This window comes from Gymnoscopelus microlampas (assembly GCF_963454915.1).
Source record: "Gymnoscopelus microlampas genome assembly, chromosome: 22".
NCBI lineage: Eukaryota > Metazoa > Chordata > Actinopteri > Myctophiformes > Myctophidae > Gymnoscopelus > Gymnoscopelus microlampas.
This window is the reverse complement of record NC_139959.1, coordinates 23620826-23648803: the sequence shown is the minus strand read 5'-3', so window position 1 is coordinate 23648803 and position 27978 is coordinate 23620826. Positions and strand designations below refer to the sequence as shown.

The 27978-nt window shown below is 43.3% G+C and overlaps 2 protein-coding genes across 4 annotated transcripts in view; one reads left to right on the top strand and one right to left on the bottom strand.

Annotated features, from left to right (window-relative positions):
- LOC311039281 (cadherin-6-like) overlaps positions 1 to 1595 on the top strand; it is a 39038-nt gene extending 37443 nt beyond the window's left edge. Inside the window, exon 11 of the mRNA XM_084049036.1 lies at positions 952 to 1595. Within this exon, the coding sequence (XP_083905162.1) occupies positions 952 to 1499 (548 nt within the window). The 3' untranslated portion in view covers positions 1500 to 1595. The remainder of the gene's footprint in view (positions 1 to 951) is intronic.
- A 4334-nt stretch (positions 1596 to 5929) lies between these two features.
- The window catches only part of drosha (drosha ribonuclease III), a 137951-nt gene continuing 115902 nt past the window's right edge, over positions 5930 to 27978 (bottom strand). For all 3 annotated transcript variants that reach the window (XM_084049033.1, XM_084049034.1, XM_084049035.1), the window contains exons 28-33: positions 27388 to 27529; positions 26430 to 26512; positions 20702 to 20805; positions 16461 to 16553; positions 14874 to 14920; positions 5930 to 6990 (exon numbers count right to left, since the gene is read on the bottom strand). In XM_084049033.1, coding sequence (XP_083905159.1) covers positions 6860 to 6990; positions 14874 to 14920; positions 16461 to 16553; positions 20702 to 20805; positions 26430 to 26512; positions 27388 to 27529 — 600 coding nt within the window. In that variant the 3' untranslated portion in view covers positions 5930 to 6859. The remainder of the gene's footprint in view (positions 6991 to 14873; positions 14921 to 16460; positions 16554 to 20701; positions 20806 to 26429; positions 26513 to 27387; positions 27530 to 27978) is intronic.

The window sequence follows — 27978 nt, the reverse complement described above, 5'->3', positions numbered from 1 at the left end:
AAACCCCCCGTGATTAGCAACCATCAGGAGATCGATCGTACTGGAGATAAATATTCTGTGACTACTTGAAAAAAATCGAGACATTTCTGGCAGTGGGCAAACACAGAAATGTTTGTAGGATTTAGTCCATGGGACCTCCAAGGGGTTTAATAGTAGCCTGGTAAACCACCCATCGCGGAAATGTCATTTGATTTGATTCTGAATGAAAATGAAATTGAATTCCGGACCGGGTGGTTTACCAGGCTAGTTTAATAGTGGATGTTCCTAATCTAGTTCAAATTGATACTAAAGTCTAGAAGCAGACTGATAGCAGCAACATATGGGAACTACATTACTAATTACTAACAGCATAAGAAAGCTGTTTAGAAAAGGCATCTCAACTCAAAACAAGACAAAGACAAATAAACAAGGAAATGAAAGATGATTGTGTGATACTGTTTTAGACAATGATCAACCCTAAGCTGTTTCTTAAAAACGTCTCTTGTTGGTCGATGGGATTTGCCATATAGTTACAGTAACCTCTTAAAGATGGGCTTATGCTGATGGGATGAGAGAGTAATTTGACTACAGGTTAATTTAGCTTACCAATACCCAGCATTATAAGAGATCAATTTTAATATTCAGCAATGTATTACCCTAACTAAAAGGCACCACACATCAGTATTATTAAGCATCTACTGTACTGTACTGTGCTGTATTTTTGTTCTTGACCCGTGTTACCCATGTCATGTTAAGCGGCATCAGCCTGGCAGATAGAAAGCGCATCAACAATACATCCTAGGGGAAACTCCATTCTGCCTTTGAGTCTGGCAGAAATCCCTCATAAACAGCAATCACATCCACATAATGAACTGGCTTTCAGAGACCAGCAGGAAGATACGAGAAGCAAAGAAACAGAACAACCAGTAAAAGTCACTATTCTTTCCTGTCTCCTCTCTCCTCCCCCCACAGTGATCGTGGTGCTGTTCACCGCCCTACGGAGGCAGAGGAAAGAAGACCCACTGATCCTCTTCTCCAAGGAGGACGTGCGAGACAACGTGGTCAGCTACAACGATGAGGGCGGCGGCGAGAAGGACACGCAGGCGTTCGACATCAGCACGCTGCGCAACCCGGAGGCCATCGAGGAGAACAAGCAGAGGCGGGACATCATCCCCGAGGCTTCCTTCTACCCACCGAAGGTCTGCCGGGCCGTTCTGCCGCCGCCGCCGCCGCTCCGGCTGGACGGCAGCGGCGGCGGCACCGTTGACCCCAGCAGGGATGTGAGGTGTTTTATCAACCAGAGACTGCAGGACAACGACGGCGACCCCACGGCGCCCCCCTACGACTCGCTGGCCACATACGCGTACGAGGGCACCGGCTCCGTGGCCGAGTCGCTCAGCTCGCTCGAGTCGGCCACTACTGAAGGCGACCAGAACTACAACTACCTGAGTGAGTGGGGACCTCGCTTCAAGAAACTGGCAGACATGTACGGGGGAGACGACAGCGAAGGCGATTCCTAACGAGTGGTTGGCGGGAAATTGCAAAATTGCGTAAAGGAGGAGGAAATTCTCATTTTGGGGAAGCAAAAGATCACACACACACACACACACACACACACACACACACACACACAGACACACACACACACACACACACACACACACACACATTAGTGATACTGCGGACGTTTCTGGTGCATGCGTTGTCGTCTGAAAGACGCAAAGGACACCGACGCAGTGTGCTGGTTTGTTCAAGTGCTCTTTTTACCGCCCAGTGATGCCATGCAGTGATGTCGTGTTCCTCTGGTGACCAGACGTTATGAGGCTTTATGAGTCCTTGTCAGTGTTAGTTGCTGCCCCGAGAATGCAGTGGACTACAGTGAACAAAACGAAACACTTTTAATGAAAAGACGTTGTGTAGAGACTTTTTCTTTTGTGTATAGGTGTGCATTAGGCCCAAAATATATCTATACCAACTTGCGTTGTTTTTTTCTTTTTTTTCTTCGTAAGCTACCTGTGATGAACCAGTTCAACAAGCAGTTTTGTAAACCAACAGATATGCTTATACTTTTCAGTGTTTCTGGGACTAAAAACAAAACAAAAAACAAAACAAAAAAAAACCCTGTGCTGCATATTGTGGTTTCTATCTTAGCTTGTGTATGTATGGCAATATGATACAATACACTGTACAGTCGTTATGTTTTTCTAGGGGGATTGCTATATGTCCAAACAAGCTCTCTTTCAGCACTGGCTCTCTAAGGTTTGCCTCTTATCCACAGCTGGGCTCGAATTCATGAGCGCCAGGATGTGCAGGTGCTTACTGCTTATCCCGATACCAGCCCCACAGTTTTACGATACACTCCCCCCAGGCCTTGTATCCCGGTACCAGGCCCATGCTACTGTACACTCCCCTGGCCTTTTTTCAGGCTTTTGGGGGACAACAAGCAGGGATTCACAATAGACAGCGATATTGTGTACGTGTCTAATAGTAAGTGAGTTGCCATGAATACAGCAGCAGCCATTGCAGGCGTCCTTCTCCATTCAGTGGATTCTATGTTAATACGGCACACAATTATGTTGTGACCGAGTGCAGTATAATGTAATTATTATGTTTGGTGACTCCCAAGTGGCGAGCTACCAGACAGTTATTCTGTCAAGCTTGACCGCTGTCAAGAGGGCAACATTTCCAGACAATACTTCTTGAGGATAGAGGCAGTATTAATTCAGCAACCATGCAGTAAAACGCAGGATATTCTTTTATAACAGACATTGCTTCTGATAACGTTGAGTAGATGGGACAGGAGGGGTACATGATATCATCAGTGGTTTGCTTTGGTTGTGGAGTGCACTGATGATAAGCGGCTAATGTTTTTAAAAGCTTACATGGAGCTATACTGAATGAATATGGGGTTTGAGGTCACAACATATTTTCAAAAAAGTTTTTTTTCTAATGTTTTTATCGTTTTATTTTGTTAACGTCATCTAATTGTTATCTTGGGGCGACATAAACATACCAAATAGTTCCTTAATGATCTGAATGTAATTAGAACCAATGCCATTTTAATTTACATTAACCTTGCTACAAACATACCTATTCGCACTCAACAAATGTGCTTCAAGGTCTACCAAAGTCTGACTCAGTTTTCTGCCATTTGGAAAAACACATTTCTGACATCTCCTGAACGGTGGGTCCGATAGCTACAAATTTACAGTAGATCATTATTGGACCAACCTTATCAAAGTGGCTTGTTTAGATTTGAGGAGATTGATGAATGAAATTCAAAAGGGCACGGTACAAAACATAAACAATAAAGATACCAAAGTCAACAACTGTTGGGCCAATCATCACAAAAATAGGCCATGTCTACTTAAGTAACGTTTCATTCAAATCTACCACTACCGGACACTATAAAAGGAAATAGGCGGGACAGAACACCAATGAAAACCGCCAAGAAGATGCTTGGTTCTAATTTCATGACCAGTACGTACAGTACCTTGATTTTATAGTGTTCCAACTTCTGAGATGAACCCCAGTGGCAAACTTTCAGCAAAAGTAAAAGGAGCAGACCTAGTATAGAAAGAAGCCTGGCCCCTGGGGGTTTCCAGTCAATGATGTTAAGTAGATATGGGTTTAAGATTTAAATACTGTACTGTACACTGTACATCGTTGACTGTGGTTAAAAAACAAACATGCAGGGACTTTGGTATGACAGGGGCACCATGGAGGTGTCAAGGGCTTCAGCCATTGTATTTCCTTTGATAAACAGAGACTGAAGTGGCCTTTTGAAGTTTATGAAAGGTGCATGTAACCTTTTAGTGCCATACATTCTCCCCAACTGAGTGAGGTCAACACATTATAATGACAGAAGAACATGGATTGCCTGCGGAGGTTTTTCGTTTGGATTTTGGCAGTATCTCTTTTATCTGGCAAATCGGAAGAAAAACAACCTGAAATTGATTGAAAACAGATAACCCCTAAATATGTTGTCAAATAAGCTCCAACGTTTCTTGTTTTTGTAGTTTTTCTTACGAGCAGGAGTAAACTGCCTTGATATCTCTGACCTGATAAGATCACAGGCTGATGGGAGGGTAGCACCTCGTCAGCACACACAAGAAAAGGCCAGCTATAAAGAAAGCGTTGCCTTGGCTCTGGCAACAAGCCAGCGTGAGAAGAGGCTGGCATTTTAAAACCTATTAAAAAAACAACCAAACAATTGGTATAATTGCCGCAGTGATGTATTTGTTCTCCTCTGTTCTCCGGCTATATTAACTCTGAATCGATCTTGACACCTGTAACACCAGCACGGTAGATTAGACAATCCAATTGATTACACAACTTGTTCAAAAGCTAAATTCTGAATGTCCCATTATTCTCCAAGTGCTCCTTTATCCCTGCCTCATTTGCTCCATTGAGTTTCATTTCTGTTAGGCTTGTTGTTGAAGCTCCCTATACTCTCTGTGTGGGTATTTGATTGTGACTATGATTCTGTGATGAGCATTTAATGGAGTTCAAACCCCTTCACTGTAAGAGGCCATCGTTTCTGCCTCAAGGTACGATGTGTTCCAATGTGGCAGAAACACTCAACACCTTTCTTTTTTCTAAACAGTGTCCTCTCTTTATACAGGGTGGCAGCTTACAGTATTATTATGAGTACGTCCTTGTGTTTTCTTGCCTTCAAGCATCATGCTTGGCTATAATGGATATGGATAATGGAAAACAACCAGCCATTGTACCTTTATAATGCAGTGGTAGGCCTTTACAGAAGTCCCACTTCATGCACTTAGTGTTACAGGAAATTCCGTCTTGAACAATATGCAGGGGAAACTAATTGTAATGTGTAACACGGTAAAGTGCGTAACGTAGCAGTAGCAGTTCACCTACCATGCAGTCAACATTGGGACTCTTACAATGGCTACTAATGCACCACTGTGTCACTGTTATTGGGAGTTTTCCAGTGTGGGGGCATAATGCTGGTGCCCCCTTTCTCCAGATATTGTAGGTCTGTGGGTGTTAATGTGTAGACATGGCTAGCCTTGAGGGTAACCTCCGCTACAGTATATGTCGTGTCGGTGACAATGTGATTGAGCAAGTCAAGTTCTGTCATTGTAGAAACAAAAAAAAGAGAGGTTGTGATTGTGTAAAGGTGGCCCTAGACCAATGGCTGTTCATCGATCTGCTTTGTAAAATGTGATATTTTGTACTGAATATTTATATGACTCAAGATGATTAAACATATTTGAAAATCAGGCTTGCCTCCTCTGCATGGTGGTGGGATGTATGTGAGGTAGACATTAAATGAGATGATCAAGCTGGAGTAGAGCATAATAGTGAACATAGTGGTTAGGACCTCTAGTGCTCCTGCTGGCCTAGAATCAAATCCTGTGTGTGTTTTCCCTATGAGATCTCTGATTTACTGTCTGTCTTCATTAATGGGAAAAAAATACACCACCACCACACTAAGAAGAAATTGACTTCCCAGTTCGCATTTAACTAGTGTGTTAAGGCTGGTTTAGACATGCAGTATTCTTTACTAGCTGTTTCACAGTTCAACTGTAAATAATGTACATCCTTGGAGGCAAGTGTATAATTCCAGGTAAAACCAATGTTTGACTGTGGATGGCACAGGAAAATACACCAATGGGAAGGCAGTAAGTATCTGGAACCAGAGGAAAGTGAATGGAGGAACTCATTAATTACACAATCTATAATTAAAATCTATGTGCCTGCAAATGTGATTTGGAAAGAGATGGTTATTTAAAAAAAAAGAAATTAGAAACATTGTTAGAGGTTGAGTGGCAGATGTGGGACAGATGGTTGACATTCTACAGCTACACTGAACATAATTGACAAAAAAAATCATCTCTGAGATGCCCTTTAGACATTTTGCTCAGCAGCAGAGCTGATTAAAATTAAATAATACAAAAAACTAACAGGATTTGACCAATTTACCACATCTGGAGAAAGACTCTTTATTAGCAATTTAACAACAGCGTTCATCTTATTTTTAACAGTTGACATTTCTTAAAAACAAACAAACAAAAAAACAAAAAAACAATTGTCAAAGACACGACTGTGAGCGATAGCGGTTCCTTTAAAAAAAGACATTTCCAGCACATAGAATGATAAAACTTAATTTTTAAGGGAGACCTACTCTTGAGACATCAACACGCTCTTATATTTGCTTTTCTTGACAATCTCATAATATCTAGGGCAGAACAAATAACGCAGAGCCTGGATATTTCCATATCCACCCTTGCATATCAGCTTGTTCATTAGTGGTTCTAAACATTTCCCCCTCAACTCAACACACAACACTCCAAAAAATGAAGAAAATGTCCTTTACCTAATCTAAAGCAGTGGTTCCCAAACTTTATAGTTCAAGACCCAAAAGAGACATTAGAAGTTTGCCCGGGACCCAAACTTGTGAAAATAACAGATCTACAAGCTCAAAATGCGGCACTTCGCACCACGTTGTGAGCTTGTATTGTAAGATCTGCTAGTTTCACTTTTTCTTAAACTTTTTTTATTTATTTTATGATAATTAGATTTTTTCATTTTATTCATGAAATACTTTAAACAAACATTGGAATTGATGAAACGTTTTTTTTTGTCTAAACTTCTTTAAATCTTTTGAAATAATATATCTTTTTTTTATCTTTTTTTAAATGGAGATGACCCAAAAGATGGGACCCGACCCACTGTTTGGGAAACAATGACGCAATGACCTCAAATCACCATTTCCACTCTGTCTGTGGTCTGTAGAACAGGCGGGAAAGGTGTCATTCAGATCTTTAGCTTAGGCTGTGCGGGAGACCCTGACCCACCTGCGGGGGGGGGTGGTTGGGGGAGGTTGTTTGCGGGGAAGCAAAAAAACTTCCTGTCACTTCCTGTGTTCGTCCACGTCGTCGGTGTCTTTCTCCTGCCTCTCTCGCTCTCGTCTCATCTCCTTCAGCTCCTGTCTGTATTTCCGCTCGATGAAGCGCTTCTGATGAGCCATCTGCGGGAAGTTATCTGGAAAGGCAAGCAGAGCGAGGAGACAGTCAGAAGTGGACCGGGGGGGGGGGGTGGGGGGAGAGAGAGAGAGAGAGAGAGAGAGAGAGAGAGAGAGAGAGAGAGAGTTTGAGTGTGAGAGAGAGAGAGAGGGAGTGCAAGGTCAGTCCGCAAACTAGAGGACATCAATTTAAGTTTCAAAATTGCACAAATCTGTTTTTGCTTAGCCCGAATGTCACAGTGTCACTTCCATCAAACCGGGGTGGTGACGACGAGACAGCGCCCCCGCCATTGTTAGTGTTGCTATTTTTCCAATGACAATAAACAAAGTGACACGAAATTAGACAGGCCTCATTTGGTTTGCAGTGCGATGACTATGAGATTCTGATAACATAATTAGGAGAGGAGCATCTCCAAATGAGATCTGTAATGAGATGACTAGACAGTAATATGGAGAGGCTGGCATGCACATACACTTCATTTTTTTATAACAGCATGTCTGACAGATGCCCAGCCTTTTATGTTGCGTTATTCGATGGCACAGACCAAGTTGTCATAACTGAGCAGATCGACTGATCATGTACTGTGTTTTCACGTCACAGTACAGGTTCTTCAACTTAACAGTAAAACCTATACTGCTGACTTCTTGTTAGGGCCGGAGCAAGCCCTATTGAAATGGCAAAGATAATTCTTCTTCATACAAAATTAATCACATTTTTATGGGGCTAAACGTACACAAAAAGTTGCGCAACTTTGCACACACATCACAAGCGGCGAATGATTATGTATTTTAATGGTCTCAAAAAGGGGTGTAGCCTTATGGCTCAATAGCGCCCCACCTATGAAATGTTGTGCTTGAAGCCCCACAATACGGTTTCACCTACTGTACATGTATGCAAATTGGTACATACCTGTATCATGACTTACAAAAAAAGTATCTGGGAGCCATGACCTAAATCCAACAGGAAGTCAGCCATTTTACATTTATAGTGGCGTTTTTATGCATTTCAAGCCATTTTCACGGGTTGTACTTTAACTAACTCCTCCTAGGAGGATTGTCAGATCCGCCTCAAATTCGCTCAGTGTACACAAAAGACATTAACGATGAAAAGTTATCAAAAGAGCAAGTTTTCGTTAAACGGCATGACCGTGGCGAAGCGTCAAACTTCAACGCCAAACAGGAAGTGAAAATAGCCGATCTACAAGGTCAAGTTTTTCTTTTTTTCTATGTAACCTTTGATCTGATTGCCATACAGACTCGTGAGTGATGTCATTGGACTCAAATCACAGTCCTTGTTCTTCATTGGTGTTACTTAGCTCCGCCCCTCTTCTGATTGGTCGATATTTTATAGTTCCTATTTTTTGCTATAACTTTTGAACGGTTTGGTCGATATTTGCCCCTAACGTGGACAGAGGTGCGGTTGTTGTTGCTGTTGCTGCTGTTGCTTGGATCTTACAGTGAAAAGAGATTAGCATATTAAAAAACTAAACCTGTGTATCATTCTGAACCAACTACTTCAAGGCAATTTCTTGCAACTTTCTACTTTTGAAAAGAGAAAACTTTGGTGATTCATCTTATCGTAGACAGAAACAGGAGGAGTAGTTCACCATCATACAGTAAGAAGCGGGGCTTTCAGCAGCTGCTATCTGTGCCTTTGCAGTACTTACTTTTAAAAGTAGTCTATGGTGGAATATGATGCAGTCATCACAGCAATAAGTATTGGTCTTTGGCACCAAAAAAGTGTAAAAAAAAAAAAAAACTATTTTAGGGTATGAGGAATTGTTGGTATAACTTTCTATGAAGCCCAGCTATAAATTATGCACATATCTGTGTGTGTGTGTGTGTGTGTGTGTGTGTGTGTGTGTGCGTGTGTGTGTGTGTCTGTTCTTTGCGTCTCTTGACTGGGTCTCCAAACCCCGAGAACCATGATTCAACCAATCGACTTTAAACTTGGTGTGTGTATTGCTGAGGACCCAAGGGAGTGCGGTTCCCGGTGCTCCCCTCAAAACCCATCTCCTTCACCTGTCCTGTCCTGTCCTGCCCCCCCCCCCCCCCCCACAAAACAAATATATATATATATTAAGGCCCCAGGTCAACAACTGGAGAGGCTCCATAAAATAACTGGCCTGAGGGATGGAGTAGGAAAGATGGGTAGAGGGGGAGGGGAGAAGGTGGGAAAGGGGGAGAGAGAGAGAGAGAGAGAGAGAGAGAGAGAGAGAGAGAGAGAGAGAGAGAGAGAGAGAGAGAGAGAGAGGGAAGAAGAGGGAGTTTATAATGCATTATAGATATGAAGTTCATAGAACTTAGAACTTAGATATGAAAATTCATAGAACTTCATCCAAATGGGATTGTATAGACTATAGAGGAACGCCCCATGATCTGAGAATGACAGATCATCAAAGAATGGAACAACAGACAGACAGCCGGCAAGTAGCTTTTGTCTCTTTTAGGAAGCAGTTGAAAGGACTCTCCAGATGGTTTCCAATATTTCAGACAGGGCTAACTGCACAATTTACATTTCACTCAAAACTCACTTGTTTTCTCAATTCCACTGACGAGGACTAAACATTTTTGTTTGTTCAATATGGTAAGCAAGCGTGGCTTCCCGGGACATAACCTAGATGTGTCAGGTTCAATCTTAACAGCTATGTGTCCTGTCAACAGTGTTTTTAAGCAACATGCTGAACTCCTGCACATCTCACTGCACGGACATAATCAGCCGGAACATCGGTGATGTTTGAACAGCGGCCTGACAACGCGGCTGCGACCCCCGGGCTGTCAATCTGTAGCTGGACAGAGTTTTCTTCCCCGCCGACAGGATAGATGAGACAGATCTCAGATCTCATATTGTGACAGGTGCTTATCACCAATTTCCCTCACAATGAGACACTAGAAATGTACTCGGGGACACAAAATGCAGGATTATGAAATTGAAGTTATTATTATTATTTAAAATTATAAAACAGTGGAGGTACTTTGGTGGCCTATAGTGGCAGCGTGCACAAGACATGTGGTTCTGATCAGTCCAGTGGTTTGCGAGATTACCTTCGGACACACCCAATGGCGTAAAGACTTTCCATTAAAAGAATAATTGGAATTGTGTAGTCCCCCCCAAAAAATGTTCTCAAGTCATCTCGAGAGATTAGCTCGCGCACACACACACACACACACACACACACACACACACACACACACACACACACACACACACACACACACACACACACACACACACACACACACACACACACACACGCACACGCCAATGTCTTATAGCTCTTGCAATCTGCAGGCCTCTCACAACTACTTTATGGTCATTACAGAGGCTTCCAAATATAAACACAAGCAATTTACATTTGTTGTATAAGCTGTATAATAGCATCCTTAAGACGTTGGAACTTGAGCACCTTGGTAAGGAACGCCTCTTCCAGACTGTGATCTAATACATCCCACTTCTAAAATGGTCACTTCTACTATCCTCATCAACAAGAACATCTGGTGTATTAGCCGTAACGTCTGAAAAGGCATCATTTTTTTGCCTTGCACGCACGCACGCACGCACGCACACACACACACACACACACACACACACACACACACACACACACACACACACACACACACACACACACACACACACACACACACACACACACACACACACACACACACACACACACACACACACACACACACACACACACACACGATCAATTTACCTTCAGTGACAAAAGCAACATTTGGAGAGCCTGGGAGAGTGGAAACTGCACATTGCAGTTAAGATATGGAAATTACCAGCATTTTTTCCCTGGCTGGCAGATGACTGGGGGTGTTAAAATAAATGCTTTGCATTGTTTAACATGCAAGCACAAGAGTGTTAAAAATAATGAGGGGTGAGCCAATGAATGCTCAGCGCTTTTCAGACCTTCCATTTGGGGGGTGGGGGGACAGAGAGGTCTGTGTGTCGGGCATCATAGAGACATATTGTGAATTCCGGCATTCTGATTGAAGAAGCCCCACTCTGCTCTCTGCATACCGATTACTTCTGGTTATACGGCATTAACACACTTGGCCAGGTTCCTGTCTTTCTGTTTATTGACAAGGCCATAATTCCGTTCAAGGACGAAGGTTTGCGGTTTTGAGATACTTGAGCATGACTTGTTTCTGTCTTTTTCTGCGGCTTGACTTCACTGGCAGGCTCGACCAACTCAATTGTATTATATAGTAGTGCCAAATCAAAATAACCTTTTCGCCCTGAGCAAGCATTAGGCGACGGTGGCAAGGAAAAATAAATCCCCTTTAACAGAAATAAAAAGCCAGTTGAACCAGGCTGTAGGATGGGCGGCCATCCTACACACAGAGAGAGCGAGAGAGCAAGAGAGAGAATGACTATAAAACCAATGGCGACTTTTCTCTCTCTCTCTCTATACAGTTGTTTATGAAGGGATTTCCCCAGCAATGCCTAGGGGTGGGGGGTGGGGATGGGACCAAGCCAAGCGAGTTGAGAATCCACTGCGCTGCAGTTCACTCTTGCCTCTACTCACCCACTTTTAAGTGAAGATTAAGGGGGTTTTAGAGGAAGCTGAGAGGCGGGAGACAATTGAGTCCGTCCAACTCCCCCCCCTTAAGCTACAAGCCAGAGTGAGTCTCTCTCACTGCCTCATTCAGGAGACGCCACAATTGTTTAGGAAATACGAGAGAGAATCAATGCGTGTATCACTGCACTGTTTACTCGGTATTCCGATTTAATTGTACATACATTGGATTTTGAGAGAGAGAGAGAGAGAGAGAGAGAGAGAGCGAGAGAGAGAGAGAGAGAGAGAGAGAGAGAGAGAGAGAGAGAGAGAGAGAGAGAGAGAGAGAGAGGCTTTAGTAGTACTTTCTTTGGCACTGTGAACAGGGCACACTGATAGGCTAAAAATGTTTAACCATGGTCCGTGTAAGTTTGATGAGCTAGACCCCATGATCCTATGAGCTTGAGGGCTGCTCAGAAGCTGCACACTGCCAACTTTCATTTGGGTTCAGGGGCACGAGACTGTAATACAGAAAGAAGAAGCGTCCAACGAAACGAAAAACGAGAATCAATTCGATTCCTCCATCGAACCGCTTACACGGTGGATTCTGTTGTACAGGAAGAGGAATTATGTAGCCAGGAGCCGATGCTGTGGGGGGGAGGGGGGGACAACAGGACAATCGATGACAGATTACATGTCACCGAGGCTAATGTCCTTGATTAGTCTTGCTGCGGGGAAACAAATGAAACGAGGGACCTTGACAATCACATGAGAAGACAGTGTGTCTCGTCTAGGAAGAATACGACGTGCACAGGCTCCTATATCTGTCTGTCTGTCTGTTTATCTGTGGTGAACGAGTTCTGCTCTCATCTTATAAGAGCCCAGTGTGAGTGAGTTCATATTGAGCTTGGGAGACTTTGGAAAAAAAGAGCATCTCATAGTCTGCAGTATGAACAGCATGGGTTATTTTCTGTTCTACCACTATGTGACCAACGGACAGCTTCCGGCATTTCAAGAGACAAAACAAACATGGTTTGTCAACTGGCAACTTTTATAATTACAACAGCCCCCCCAGACTTTCTCCAGACAAAATAATCACTACATGATGTCTAATACGATCTATTTGGCAACATGGCTGGTGATGGAGATAATGTTCCTCAACCATAGCCAAATACTTGTGCAGTATTTTTCGTACAGCATTTAACTCATTCTGTGCCAATGACGTGTTATACGTGTTTTTTCCCAAAAGGCCCAGAGTGACAAAGCCATGTTTTGGTGTCTCATTTATATATATATATATATATATATATATATATATATATATATATATATATATATATATATCTCAAGAGCCATGAAGCTGTGGCTTTACAATAAGTCAGCAAAGTCAAACACAGGCCCTGGAAGTGGCAGCATTTTGCTCCAAAGGAAGGAAGACTCGCATAGACAAGTTTAAATTAACTGACCTTTTAACAAAATATATTGCTAATCTAGTCACATGAAACGGCAATTTATGAGGAGGGGAAATATTAATTTACTAGCAATGAGCATCGATCAATCATGGTGACAGCGGGGTACACTCGGGAGATGGGAGGGAGAGAATTAAGGACGGCAGCAACGGCACTGGAGAGAGTCTATGGCCCCTGATAACAGGGGCTCTGAGGGGAGCGGGAGAAAAATAGAACGAGAGAAAAAATAAGAGAGAAACAAAGCTTCAAGATAATAACAGCCTCACACACTGATGTTTCATAAAAAGTCAGAGCCTGGGACCACAAACAAGTACCAATCACGAGTGCCTGCGGGCCTCATTTAAGGGCCTGAATGAAATAAAAATTTGACCTTGTCTCCCCTTCAAAACTTGTACCGGGCCCGCTCCAGCAAAACCATTTAAGTCCACCTCTGGCTAATTAGTTGAACTAAAGGAACAACATTGTGCGTTTGATTTATGTTGGCGGTCAGGTGGGCAGCAAGGCATTCAGGTTCCAAAATCACACTTGACCGCATACACACCTGTATGTACTCAAACTAATGTTTTGCATTATTCATGCCTCATACATATGTATGATTTAAGATGAGGCAGATAAAAGACGTGTGATGGAAAGCCCAGTAATTGTGTTTTTACTTTAGGCATCACTTATACAAAAAATAAAAAAGCATTTATTTTCCTTTTAAGTCATACATGGGCAACTGGCGGCCCGGGGGCCACATGCGTCCCCCATCTTCACTTAATGCGGCCCGCAGGTTAATATCGGATTACTGATATATCATTGATTTCAGCTGTTACAAACATGCAAACATGACCCACTTTAATTATTTCAGTCTATATTAGTACAGTAGCTTAATGACTAGTATTACAATTCTATTGTCTTTTTTATGTCCAATGTATTTGTATTTAAGTTCAAGTTAACATAAGTATAACTAAATGCATTTGAAATTAAATAAAAAATGTACTTTTCAGGATTCCACAACAAAAAATCTGGATTCCAACTCAACAAAATAGCAGATCTACAAGCTCAATACGCGTCACAGTGTGACGCGTTTTGAGTTTGTAGATCGGCTATTTTTGCTACTTTTGTGTGACATAGAATGGCGAAAAAAGTTAAAATACGGAGCGATATGCAATGTGGCCCTCTGGAGTGAGTGTGGAAATATAGTGGCTCTCTCCATCATCAAAGTTGCCCACCCCTGTGTTAAGTGCTGCTCAGTGGCAAGATGAAATACCAGCTAAGGGTTGCAGCGGCGTACGGAGGTGACTCATCAACCACGCTCGTGGCGATACGGCTCAAGAAAGTGTGATTGTGTTGTGCTCCTCATGGACGATGCACAGGGCGCTTCAAATCACCATGGCGACAGACATGAGTACAATTTCCTGGTGATCCTCAACACCCCCTTGAACCGATTATGCTCTCCTCCATGCCAATGTTCCCGTAGAACTCAAACTTTCAAAATGTTGTGCATTTCCATACTCGGCATCCCATCTTGGCCTGCCCACCAGCCCTATGCTTTTTTTTTTGGGTTCTGCATGTTACTGGCTGTGGGGCTTTTGTGTGTTCTCTCTGGGCTGGCGCTTCAAACGAGCTAATATCCTGTATGATGCAGCCAAGTGGCCGGTCTCAGGACACATTTCACTGTCAGCCAGCGTTCGCGCTATGCAGCCAAGAGTAATATTCAACACGCAGGCAGAGCATGTGAGAGGCTTAAATTGTGAAAATGCATGCGTGTGCATTATGCAAATAACGAAAGCATGCATGTATGTGTGTAAACATAAAAACACAGATGAAGTGTGCATCGATACAAAGAAGCATGGATGTAGTGTGTGTGTGTAGGTGTGTGTGAGAAGCACAACTGTGTTTCTGTAGCAGAGGGACTTTTTTTCCCAGACAACTTACATTTTTCAAGTGCATCCATCGCTGCTCCCATTTCCGCCTGTTGAATGCTGCATTGAAGGAAAAAAAAGGAAAAAAGAAACAGAGTTTATAGGTTGGGTTGGGGTGGGGGGAGTGGTGTTGGGTTGGGGTTGAGAGAGAGAGAAAAAAGCTCTTTACCATATTCAAAACATCCCTTTTTAAATGTCTGTCAAACCGGCAAGAATATTTAAAGGATTATCTACAAGTGATCTTTTTTCTTTCATTTTCCCCCTGAAGAACCCTCCTGAACAATCCCAGGTAACGTGATCGTGTGAATCTGGGGAAAAAAAGCAGCTAAGCCTTTTGGTGGTTACACGTTGGGCCACTGTTCAGTGTTTATCCCATTAAGACCTGGAACGCATCTGTGTCACTTTTTGATATGAGCAAAAAAGCATTATTTTACACTTTGGCTATTTTTGAGAAATCGTGAAAATGTGTGCAAATCTTGAAATATATATTGTTTTAAAGCGAACTTTTTTAACTCAAATCTTTGCTTCTGGGGGGGTCCCTGGAACAAAATATTTTGAGATGGGGGTCCGTGGCCAAATACATATCATTTTGCTGTCCTTGACATGAAAAAGTTTGAGAACCACTGACATAGAAACATACGTTTTTTCAAAAAAATGTTTTTTGGATTTAGGATTTAGAAGACATTTGTAGAATCGGAACCTCAGGTCTTGAAGGGTTATACAACGTGTGTTGGTGTCCGCCTGCAAACATATATTATGCATTCATGCGATCATAGCCCTGGTGCAGTGGAGGCCGGGGGGGGCTCAGAGGCTTAGAGTCGAGTAAATATATAAAATAGTATGCTGTGACAGACAAAACTTATCGCCAGCTTAGAGCGCTCTTTCAAGAAGCCTTCCTGAAGAGGGTGTGTGTGTGTGTGTGTGTGGCGTGGGGGATTTCCATTCAGATGATTTGTGTGCATGCATGCGTGTGTGTGAAGGGGTGAATGTTTGATGGATTTAGGATCCATTCCTCTCAAACCCTCCACACCCCACACACACACACACACACACACACACACACACACCACCCTGCTCTGAAGCAGCCTTTTTTTTACACCGCATGCGTTATAAAAGGAGCAACACGCATCATGTGTGTGTACACGCACACACACACACACACGCACACACACACACACACACACACACACACACAGACAAATAAGTGGGTCAATGTGCACAGAGCTAGCATACCCACGACTTCTAAAGCAGTGGGGCTCTCCCCCGTGCTTCCCCCGCAAAAACACAATTCCCGTCAATATCCCCGATACCGGATCGATTCATTTTCATTCTGCATAATGCCTCTACCAATACGGGGTGGGTAGCCGCCGCCAAGAGCTTAATTGCTATGATAAACACCATCGATAAAAGCACGGAGGCCATTTATTCTGTGGCCCATTAGCTGTTTGCTCAGAAGTGGGGGTGAGAGGCTGGAGGATCCGTGTGTGTGTGGGGGGTGTGTGTGTGTGTGTGTGTGGGGGGGGGGGGGGGGGGGAGGGGGGCGCTTCTTACTTCCATCCACATCTCTCTCTGTCCTTGTTCATAATGATTGGACACTCACCTGGGGCCCTTGCCGCAGCCTATGCGCTCCCCTTTGAAGTAGACAGCCACCGTGTAGGTCCGGGCATGGGATGGTCCCACGGTCTGCAGAGTCCTGCAGAAAAGCAAAGCAGAGACACAGACAAGATCAGGAGGGGGTGCGGGGGGTGGTGGATGAGTAGAGCAGGAGGCTGTGGGGTGGGTGGGTGTATGGGTCAGTGGTGGGTTTGGAGGGGAGGTGTATTGAACAAGGAGACGGTACGGAAGGAGGGTGGGCCGTGGCGGACGTCATACCATGCGTGGACGAGGAGGAAAGTGGATGAGAAAGGAGGAGGAGGAAAGAAGCAGGCGTGGGAGGAGACGAAAGAGGAAGGGGGAGGGGGGGTGGAGGGGAGGGAGGCGGACTTGAGAGGAGGTGGGAAGAGGTGAACAGAAATAATAAGTGTGTGCAGGAGGAGGAGGAGGGCTCAAGGACACTCGGGTGACACTGTCCTTCAGGAAAGTAGCAAGAAAAGAGTGGGGGTGGGTGGAGGATAAAAGACTTTTCAACTGGACCAAAAGTAATTCATCTTAAGCTGCCGGGGTGGGGGCGGGTCAGAACATTGATTCAACCGCATGTGCGTATGGTGTGTATAAAAAAGCCCTCTAGTCTAACGGACAAGAAACACATGAAGGACAATACTCTTTGAAAAAGACGGAGGCTGGTCTTCGGACAGCGGCGACATCAGAAACATAAGAGAACGCACATCTGCTCCACATCAAACATTTAGAGCCCTCACAGGCCGTCAATTTGGTTACATTTCGCCGGGGACGACGCGCGTACAAACCAGCAAACAAAACTCGGGGAGATGTTTTTAAATGTTAACATTAGCATAAGAACCCCCACACCCCAAGCTGCGTTGTGGCATCAATTATTCACAGACTATTTACTTATTTTGGGAAGACTTATCAATTTTTAATGCAATGTGGTCACTTATGGCACTCTATCAATAATTCAGCTCCCTTTCTCATTTACAAACGAAGGAGCGCGCGGCACGGCACGCACAACAAATACAGCGCCGCTGTGCACTGCTGCACTCCAAGACTCAACAGGGAAAATGTGCCACTTGAAGTTATTCCGCCGCTTAGTCAATGTGATATGAGAGGAAGAAAAGGGACAGGAAGTTTGCATGGCATTTTGGGAACGTGAAGGGGCTGTGTTGAACATAGAGATGGCCAGTCGTATCATTTTGCGTAACCCCCACCCCATTAGATGGAGATGTGTGCCCGATGGAGAGATTGGGAGATGAGAGAGAGAGAGAGAGAGATGTCGGGGGTCCATATTACCCCAATAGGCACACACTAAAAGCAACCTATTAGCAGTGGTGGAAAGTAACTAAGTACATTTACTTAAGTACAATTTTGAGGTATTTGTACTTTACTTGAGTATTTCTAATTTCCAATACTTTTACTTCTACTCCACTACATCTCAGAGGCAAATATTGTAGTTTTATTCCACTACAATTATTTGAAAACTTTAATTACTAGTTACTCAGATATAAATGATTACATTATAAAACATACATTAACCACTTTAGCCCTATTTTATACCCAGGCTATTTGAAAATAGCCGATCTACAAGCTCACAACACGTGCGACACGTTGTGAGCTTGTAGATCTGCTATTTGATCTGCTCAAACATTTTAGTACTTTCACTTTTGGTACTTTCAGTACATTTTGATACCAATACTTTTGTACTTATACCCAAATACATTTTGAATTCAGGACTTTTTTACTTGTAACAGAGTACTTCTACAATGCAGTATTGATACTTTTACTTAAGAAATGGGAGTACCTTTTCCACCACTGCCTATTAGCGACTCAGACCATTCCCTCCACAACGACTGACTGAACGCATCAGTGCGTTTTTTTCCTGTCATCCCATGTGAGTGTGTGTGCGTGTTTATATCATATGTGGCTGTACGTGTGTGTGTGTGTGTGTGTCCCTCTCTACATCATCTGTGGTTGCATGTGTCGTGTGTCACAGTCAGTAAGTGAATGTTGCCGTGACCAGAGGTCTAGTAAAGTGAAGAGAGTGTGGGGAGAGGCAGGGGGTCTCTTGCTTCTGTCATCACATAGACACTTGGTGCTCTGGCACATTAGCTCTATTGCCTTCCGCCCGAGTGCCTGCACAGCTTATGTTGCCATGTCACATTACATATTCCTCTTCATGTCTCACTTGAAGATGTTCTCTCCGTGTGTCTCCATTGCTCTGGCACTCTCTGTCATGTGTGTTAATGTTTTTGCTACGTTTATCTCCTGTACATCATTGACAATGTATGTCTATTCATAACTTCAGTCATATGCATGGTACATGAATACAGACCAATTAGCGTTCATTTCTTTATTAAATAATATAGACCAATTAACGCTAATTGGTCTATATTCATGTACCATGTATATGACTGAAGTTATGAATAGGCTTTCTTTTTCTCCAAAGTAATTAAAATGTTACTGAACTTGCCTGCCTTACCTGCCTTGGCTAAATATTACTGCACTATTGGCTAAACTTTTTTTGATTTTTAATTTCATTCATAAATCCATCTTTTCAGTTATACTTTTCAAACAATCTGGTACATTTAAAAAAAATGGTACTGGTACTTCTCAAAATGATATCTAGAGTGTTTCAAGTGTCTGCAAGTTGATTTTCATAGCTTACTGAAATGAATGGAATCCATTTGCTTCTCTGAAAATCAAACCGCGACATGCTTTGGAAAATGGTCCGCACTGGGAGTATACTGTGAGTCATGCTCAATGGGATAAACATGCCAGCCCACTGGAGCTTCATTACATCAAGTGTCTTTCTTTCTTTCTCTCATGTCTCTTTGTATTTCTTCTCTCCCAATAGAATCTGATTTTTTTTCTATTGAAAATACCAAAGGGTCATCTTAGATCGCGTCATATAAGAACCGTGTTATAAAAATAAACAAATCCTCATAATATATCATAACATCCATATCCATATTATGGATATGAAGCATCCACTGACGGTGAAGAAAAAGTAATAATTTATCAAAAAATCCCTGCATTTATCAAATGTAAGTCACATACTTAACATAACACATACTTAACATAACAAACATAAAATGTTTATTTTTGGAACACAGTTCTTATATGATCCAAGATTTCCCTTTGGGATTTTCTACAGAAATAATAATACTTCCATGACCCAGGGGTAGCGGGAGTGACACATGAATCACATGAAACTCACTGTCCGAGCCGTTCCTCTGGCCTGACACTGAGACAAGTGCAAGGATGCAGGCACACACTTGAGGACAGACGGTGACACCGGCAATGAAAAGCAAGACCCTGTACAGTCTGTGTCACTCGGACTCATCCCCTCCCTCGACGTGGGATCCCTGAAAGGGGTCAGGTTGGTGAGGTCAGCGCTCCAATTGGCCCCCGTGCACCCCTGCTTGAGCTGGATCAATCCAGCTGCACTAAAAAGCCTTTCACAGGCAGCAAGAGGCAGGTAGAGCTATATATTTAACATGAACAGCAGCATGATTGCAGCTACATTATTGACGTAACCATTTCCGAACCTGCGTCACACCTCCATCACCATTACTGCCAATTGTCGTGTTAATCATCTAAATTTAGACCCACGGTAGAGAGTAGGCACTGTGAGTGGTATATGGCGGAAATCACATTTTAGGAAGGTGACCGGAGAAGGTCTATGTGACCGAAACGTTTCCTAAGAAAAGTGTTCCTATTGTGCGGGTGCAGACGGTGTGTGGGGGTCATTTTATTTTATTCTCCACGTTGATCCCTGCCTACGCACCCGCCTCTGAGACGATCAGGTGCACATAAGACTTTGTTTGCAGGAAGAATAAAATAAAAATAAACTCGGCACGCAGGTCACTCACAGCGACCCGAGGGAGTGTCATGCCCATTGACATGCCCAAAATACAGGGACGGAAAGGTTGAAACTGATTAAATATCGGGACACATGGGCTGCATAACTGCCGATACCGATGTCGTCAAATAAAGTCAAATAACAGACAAACAGACCAGACAGAGAGATAGAATGATACAATTTGTGTGCAGCATGTGTGTGTGTGTGTGTGTGAGTGAGTGAGTGAGTGAGTGAGTGAGTGAGTGAGTGAGTGAGTGAGTGAGTGAGTGAGTGAGTGAGTAAGAGGTGTTTATGTGTGTGTGTGTGTGTGTGTGTGTGTGTGTGTGTGTGTGTGTGTGTGTGTGTGTGTGTGTGAGAGAGAGACTCACTTGTACAGAGGGATGTCGGGCTCCTTGCCCTCTGTCCTCAGGGTCAAACAGCACTGCTGCAACTGAGACTTGGGGTCATTCCAGTCTTGGTTCAAAATGAACTCCTGCAACAAAACAACACATGCACACACGTGTAACCGAGATGAAGCCTAGTAGTTGATGATACACCCCTTCTCTGATTGTGATAACAGGCAACAGTCACTGCATTGTGTTTCGATGGTGGTAGTGGGTGTTAGGCTGATAGCAAGTCGACGCCAATGAAGAGACAGACAGCTCCGATGTCAATTTAATGGTGACAATTTTATTACTCAACAGCACTTCAGGATCTGGGGGATACAAGCCCGGTCTCTAGACTTAGACTGATGCTGACCAAACACAATCAGTAACCTGGAACCGTGGCAACGAACAAGACAACGCCCTGTAGAGGAAGACATCCTCCAAAGACGCTGGCGATGGATTGGCCACACTCTTCGCAAACCTGCATCTAATATCACAAGACACGCCCTGTTCTGGAACCCACAGGGGAAAAGGAAGAGGGGGCAGACCAAGAAACACCTGGCGGCGTGACGTGGATGCAGATGTGAAGAGATCTGGCCACACATGGGGACAGCTGGAGAAACTGGCCCAGGAATGGGATGCCTGGAGAGCACTTCGTTCGTGGCCTATGCACAAAGTGTTGGGCTATAGGCGTAAGAGAGAAGAGAGACTGATGCTAGGTTCTTGGTTTACCTATGATCCTAGATTACTGAGGCACTACACTGTGTTTACCTTGCTTACTGTAAGTCGCTCTGGATAAAGATCGTCTGCTAAATGCCTACATTGTAATTGTAGTATTCAAGAAGAAAGGAAACGTACAATAAATACTAATGAATGATTCAATGCCAAGTTCCACAGTTCCAAGTGACAAGTTATACGGCCAGCGATCTAATGGCGAACAGAATCAAAGTTTTCTTATACAAATTAATTGAACACACTAGACACTAATTATTGAGATGGTTAAATGGAACCGGCTGTTTTTTTTTGTGATAACATCTACTTCTATCCTTCACAGGAAGCCAAACGGTGACCCATAGCCTTTTAGTGGAAAACCACTGAAAACACAAAATCTTGTCATTCTCGTCATTGGCAGTGTGGGCCATAGCAAAATATGACGAGAAATTTTGTTATTGGCAGTTAAAGAGTTAACCACAAATAACTCCACCCCTTTACCCGTGTCACCTCACCCATGTCCCTTTACACTCACACAGATTCACTCTCAGCCCTGAGGAATTTGGTGCCCTAGGCAGGATTTTACCTGGTGCCCCCTCCCCCCCAAAGCCTATTAATTATTAACAGATAAGGCTATTTCACAAACACAAATAACTAGGACATTGTGTAAAATACAAAAGGTATTTAGCAGACGCTCTTAATCCAGAGCGATTTACAGTGAAGAAGGTAAGCACAAGGTAATAGATTAAATACATAGAGATAGTGTAGTGCCTCAGTAATATAGGAATAATATTATGTACGTTGAAACTATGCACAGTATTAGGATACCATTTTAACCTTTGCATAAGACTGCATGGTTGTCAAGGCTAGAACATTTTAAACTGAACTATTATACTGTATATTAATATGAATTAATTAACAATGGGCGTTATCTAAGTAGATATCGAGGTGTTTAATTATCTCCTGTCATCACCATCATACACTACCACTACAGCTCATGGCTCTAGCTGACTCTAATCAGTTTATTCATCTCAGCTGTGCGTATTCCTTCTAACGTGTTTTTTCACCCTGAATGGCACACATCCAGTAATGTTTGTAAACAAGAAACCTGTCTATACAGTACATCCCCTGTGTTGCCCACAGAGAGTGAAAAACCTCAGTGTTAATTTAACTCTGCCTCACTGTTGAAATTGAAAGCAGCGCTGCGGAGCGGCCGGATATGCATGACTGGGTGAAACAAAATAACTCATGAAAAAGGGGTGCATTGTTGGGGCACACCTAGCTTAAACACTTAAAAAGTACAAATTCAAGGGTTCTTTTTATTCTTTTGTGTTCTATAAACAATACACAAATATGTATATTTTTCAATTCTTAAAAACATAAAAAACTGAAATCGGTGGGCGCCCCCCCCCAGCCTAATGGCCCCCTAGGCAATTGCCTAGGGCTGGGCCGGCTCTGGCCGCGACACACTGAAAGCTTCACTGACGCAAGCAAAAAAAACTAAACAAAAAAAATAGGTTACTTTTCCGCCTTGCTCCAACTCATTTCAGATGGTCTGTGACATCTCTATTTTGGAGCGTCGATGCTCCAAAATAGAACCGAGCTCTGAGAGACCCGTCAACAGGTTTAGAGGTGTCCAGTTGACGCCTCCAGTGTGGCTGCAGAGTCACCTGAAGCTTGCAGTGTTTGGGGCTTCACTCTCTCTCTCTCTCTCTTCCTCTCATCATGGTCTCTCCATCTGCGTCATGGCAGTAGGGTACAAATCACAGGCTACTTAAAATAAAAGCCGATCCTGAGGCCCCGGAGCAGAGAAGTGTCCCAGGTGTGTGGCCCTGATACATCAGCCTCCTCCAACAGGGACTTCTAAAAGCCTGCCTCCATTAACGGACCGGAACAAGTAGGAGCCTCATTATAGAAGGCAGACTTTGAATGTAGAACTGTCTGCTCCTATTAATTTTCTACAAAGAGTGTTTCTGCCTCTGTAGCTGCCGCTGCTGCGCTCTCTCTTGCTCTCTGGGGGGGATTCTGCATTCCTTTAACTCTAAGCAGGGACATTTTAAAGCGCCATAGATATAATTGACTGTGGCGTCAGTGATTCCGAGGCGAGGAGTTGGAAGATGGGCCGGCTTGAAAGCTTGAAATCTGCGTATAATAATAATAATAATAATAATAATAATAATAATAAAGAACCCATTTAGACCTGATACCATTTCTAAAAATGCCTTGTAAATCCTACGTTTTTTCTAAATCCTAACTTAAGTTATTCTAAATCCTAACCTAAAGGTCATTACACACCGCCGATTATGCGAATATACGCAAAATTCGGACTCGTCCCGAATAATTAAAAGACGATTTTTCGCTTCGCTTTTTCGCTCCACGGAAGCTTGCATCTTCTGCTTCTGAAAAACTAACTAGCAAATTGTATTTACTAGAGGTTTGGGCCGCTACGCCGCCCTCAGAGTTCTACTTTCACACCTACGTTGACACGTGGTCTTGAGTGGGAGACGCAGGCAGATGTCGGCGAAGTATGTAAACAAAGCAGAGATCACTTTTATGGATTTAAACAAGGTCTATGACGACGTGAAAAAAACAAAAAACAACAAAAAAACCTTGGCACTGGTGAGTACATTCTGAGATTAGCCCTTGGCGGTGGATGTGTTAATGTGACACAGATGCTGCCCCGGATTGAAAGGTATAACAATGTATGGGTAATACATAAATGAATAAATAAATAATCAATCAAGAACACAAGAAATTAAAATGAATGCAAAGGGCACTGATCATGTTCCCTTCTCTGTTTTCTTGCACATCTACATTTGACGGGCTGATTGATGTCCATGGCCCTTTCTGGAAAGGATGTTCTCAGTTTCACAACTTTGGCTCTTGGAAGTGGAAATTAGGTGTGCGCTCTCTCATGACGCAGAGAGCTGAGCTCTTTCCAACAGCTAGGGGAGTGTCCCCTGAGAGGCCCACCAAGACGGCAATTAGCATGACATCTGCACCGATGATTCTCACACACACACACACACACACACACACACACACACACACACACACACACACACACACACACACACACACACACACACACACACACACACACACACACACACACACACACACACACACACACACACACACACACACGTATGTATTACTATACTTGTGAGGACATCAACATTTTAGGACGCCAATTTCATGAATGCCATTTTCGCAATTCTTTGCCATTTTTTATCGTAAGCTAAAGCCGAACAAAAAATTGGAGATCTACAACGCATTGTGAGCTTGTAGATCGGCAATTGTTCGGTGCACGTCACCAGCACAAACACACAGACAGACAGGGCCGGATTTATAGAAGTACCTGGACTAGACACATTTTTGAGGCCCGTTTTTTTCCCTTTTATTTCGGGTTTTTGTTACTTTAATTCGGTTAAAATTTTATCATAAAAAAATATATACACATATATATATATATATATATATATATATATATATACACATATATATATATATATACACATATATATATATATATATATATATATACACATATATATACATATATATACACACTTTTTTTTTAGGCCCCGCCAGTTGGGGGCCCCCGGGCGGCAGCCCACCCAAGCCCAACGGTAACTCCGGCCCTGCACACAGAGGTCAACCAAATGCAGCGGCTAGTAGTGAGTCCCACTAAAATGGAATTGTGGGGGCTTGGGTTAATTGGGCTAGAAGTGATAGGAGAGAGGTCGAGAACCTGACACAGTAATGCTAGGAGAACCTCTCTCTCATCGTTGCTACAGGAAGAGAGAAGGGAGGCTGGACCCCTTTTACCATTAAACGGGTCTGCTGTTGAGAATTGCCACATGCTGGAAATGGCACGGCAATTCCTCTTTCACCTTAGGTGGCTGAAGAAGTTCAGCATGGGGCGCCCAAGATCATACTGTTCTTCAGCGGCACACCCGAGAGCATCCTAACCAGATAAGAGGCATCACTGCATGACATGGGGAACTGCACTGACCTCACCTGCAAAGCGCTGTAGAGGCCGGGTCGTGCGAACAGCCCTAAGCATCAGTTGCTACCGTCTGGCAAGTGGTAGGACGACACAGGGCCCGGACCAACAGGTTCCGGGACAGCTTGTTCCACCAGGCAACCAGGTTTATGTCACTAGCGGCCTTATTGCTCGTCTGGCAGTTACAAACATATGCATGCACACACGCACACAGTTGTAGCTGTGCATACAGTACATAAACATGCAAATATGCGTGTTAAAAGATTCAGTTATAAACCCGGGGGAACAAGTCAGACTGGGCTTGTATCCCCTAGGTGAGTGCGTGAAACAAGCCCACTGCCTGCCCATCAAATTTAAGAGACAGCAAACCATTACGATCTTATTACAGATTATAGGACCACAATGGAAACAAGTCCCCGGGACTTTTTTGTGTTATCCTTTTAGCCCAAAAATGTATCACTGTACCCGTGCTGTTTGCATTTCTGTCTAATAAAGTATTCAATCAATCAATGATCTAGCAATACTTGCGAGATACAGACACAAAACGGACACAGATACATGTCAATGCTAGGAAAGGGCCCAAGTTAACGTTGACTGGATTGTTTTCATTTCTAAATCCACCTAGGAGAAGTTTCAACGCGACGCATTGGGAGCTTGTAGATCTGCTATTTTCAGCCATTTTTTTCAGACCATCAGAATAGGGATGCTCGGGTTCAAGTGATTAGTGTAAATAAAAAGTTCCTACACCCCCGCCTGTAGTAACTCTGAGGACCCCCTAGGGGTCCCGGACCCCCTGTTGAATACCCCTGCTATATAGTGTTTGTTCAGTAACAGTTCCAATGTTGTCTGCTCACTTCTTTGTGTCATCACTTGCAATGTCACCTTTTTATCTGATATCCTGTATCTATCCTGCTCTCACCTAGAAGTTATTTTCTCTACCTTGAGGCTTTCTCGCTAACTAGAGGGCTCATTGATTTGAGTGTGGTGGGCAGCTGTCAATGCGGAGCTCACCTTCAGCCGGGGAAAGAAGCAGACGTTCATGAAGGTATGAACGTACTCCAGGTCTTTGTCAATGTAAAGGGCCGCGATGAAAGCTACAGAGGAGAGAGAGAGAGAGAGGGAGAGAGAGAGCAAAAAAACTTAAACAATAAAAGAGGAAAAGAAAAAACAAGGCTAAAGAAAAATGCATAGGAAAATCAAGTTGGCAATGAAAGAAAGAAGCTGTACTTTGTCTGTGTGGTACATGTTGGTGGTGAGCATCTTCCTATAGATTTAAACTCTGCAAACACTGTGTGGAACAAATAAAGAAGGGCAACAACAGTTGTCTCTTTTCAATTTAGAGTAGCCAATTGTTGACACTTTCCAGAGAAAGAGAAACTCTCAGCTTGAGTGGCCTTTTGACCAACACCTACGAAAGCAAATTAAATGGAGCAGGTTAATTCCCGCATCAAACTCGGCCCACGTGTGCCTTTGTGTGTTTATGTGCATGTGTGTGTCCGTTTCTGAGTGTACATACAGTACGTACATGTATGCGACATGTTCTTTGCTGCGTTATATACAAAACATGTCTCTGCCTCTCCCTCAAGGTCTGCCTATTGAATACTCTTTGCTTAATAGGGTTGAAAGAGTATACACTGGCACTTTGTCCCCTGAATTTGTAACTGTCATGTTTTAATTTACACTTCACAAAACAATTTATATACTTTTTTTAATAACACAACTCAATGTATGAGGGCTGAACACACTCACAGAAAAATGGAAGATTTGTGAACTCTACAGAGCTTACGTGTGACCTATGCACCGCTCTCGCACTCGAAGATGAAGTATTCTAAGCACAGTGTCATCAAACTATGTTTGGCATCTACCACACAAGGAACATAGAGATCAATAATGGCACTTGACATTGCCAGAGAACATTCTATGAGGAGGATACGTTTGCACTCTTAGGAGCAAGGAGAAATAAACATACACTCCAGTAGATCAGCCAGAGTCTTGGTGCGCAGAGCGACGGGCCGTTTGGTTTTGTCATTGGTGATGGCGAACTCCTGCATGCCGAGTTCCTCCGCCACCTTGGCCTGCGTGCGGTTGTTCACCAGTGAACTGCGCAGGAGCTGCGGACCACACAAACGCATTGAGATGATAGTTATTCCAACTTTCAAATATTAATTCACAAGCAAAAATGTGGGCAATGCACTCACATAGATACTCTGACACGCAGGCAAGCATGCACACACGAACGCACGCACACACATACTGAAAGCAAAAGCAAAAAAAACATAAAACTAAACACTAAAGAATAATAAATCAAGTTCACGCACTCACTCACTCTCTCATTCACTCACAAAATCCATTTCAATTGTGGATTTTTGGTTCTTGGTTCTCCTGGGCATTGGGCGGCAGTGGAGCTCTCAGTCTCTTAACCTATGGTCGGTTGGAAGCTTTTATACCAATGACCATGCTTTCCATTTGTACAAGAACAGAAAACATATATCTGTAGAAGGTTTCTTCTTTTTCACTCTGATGCTTTTACTCCAATCCCCCAAACCGTCACTGACTCCCA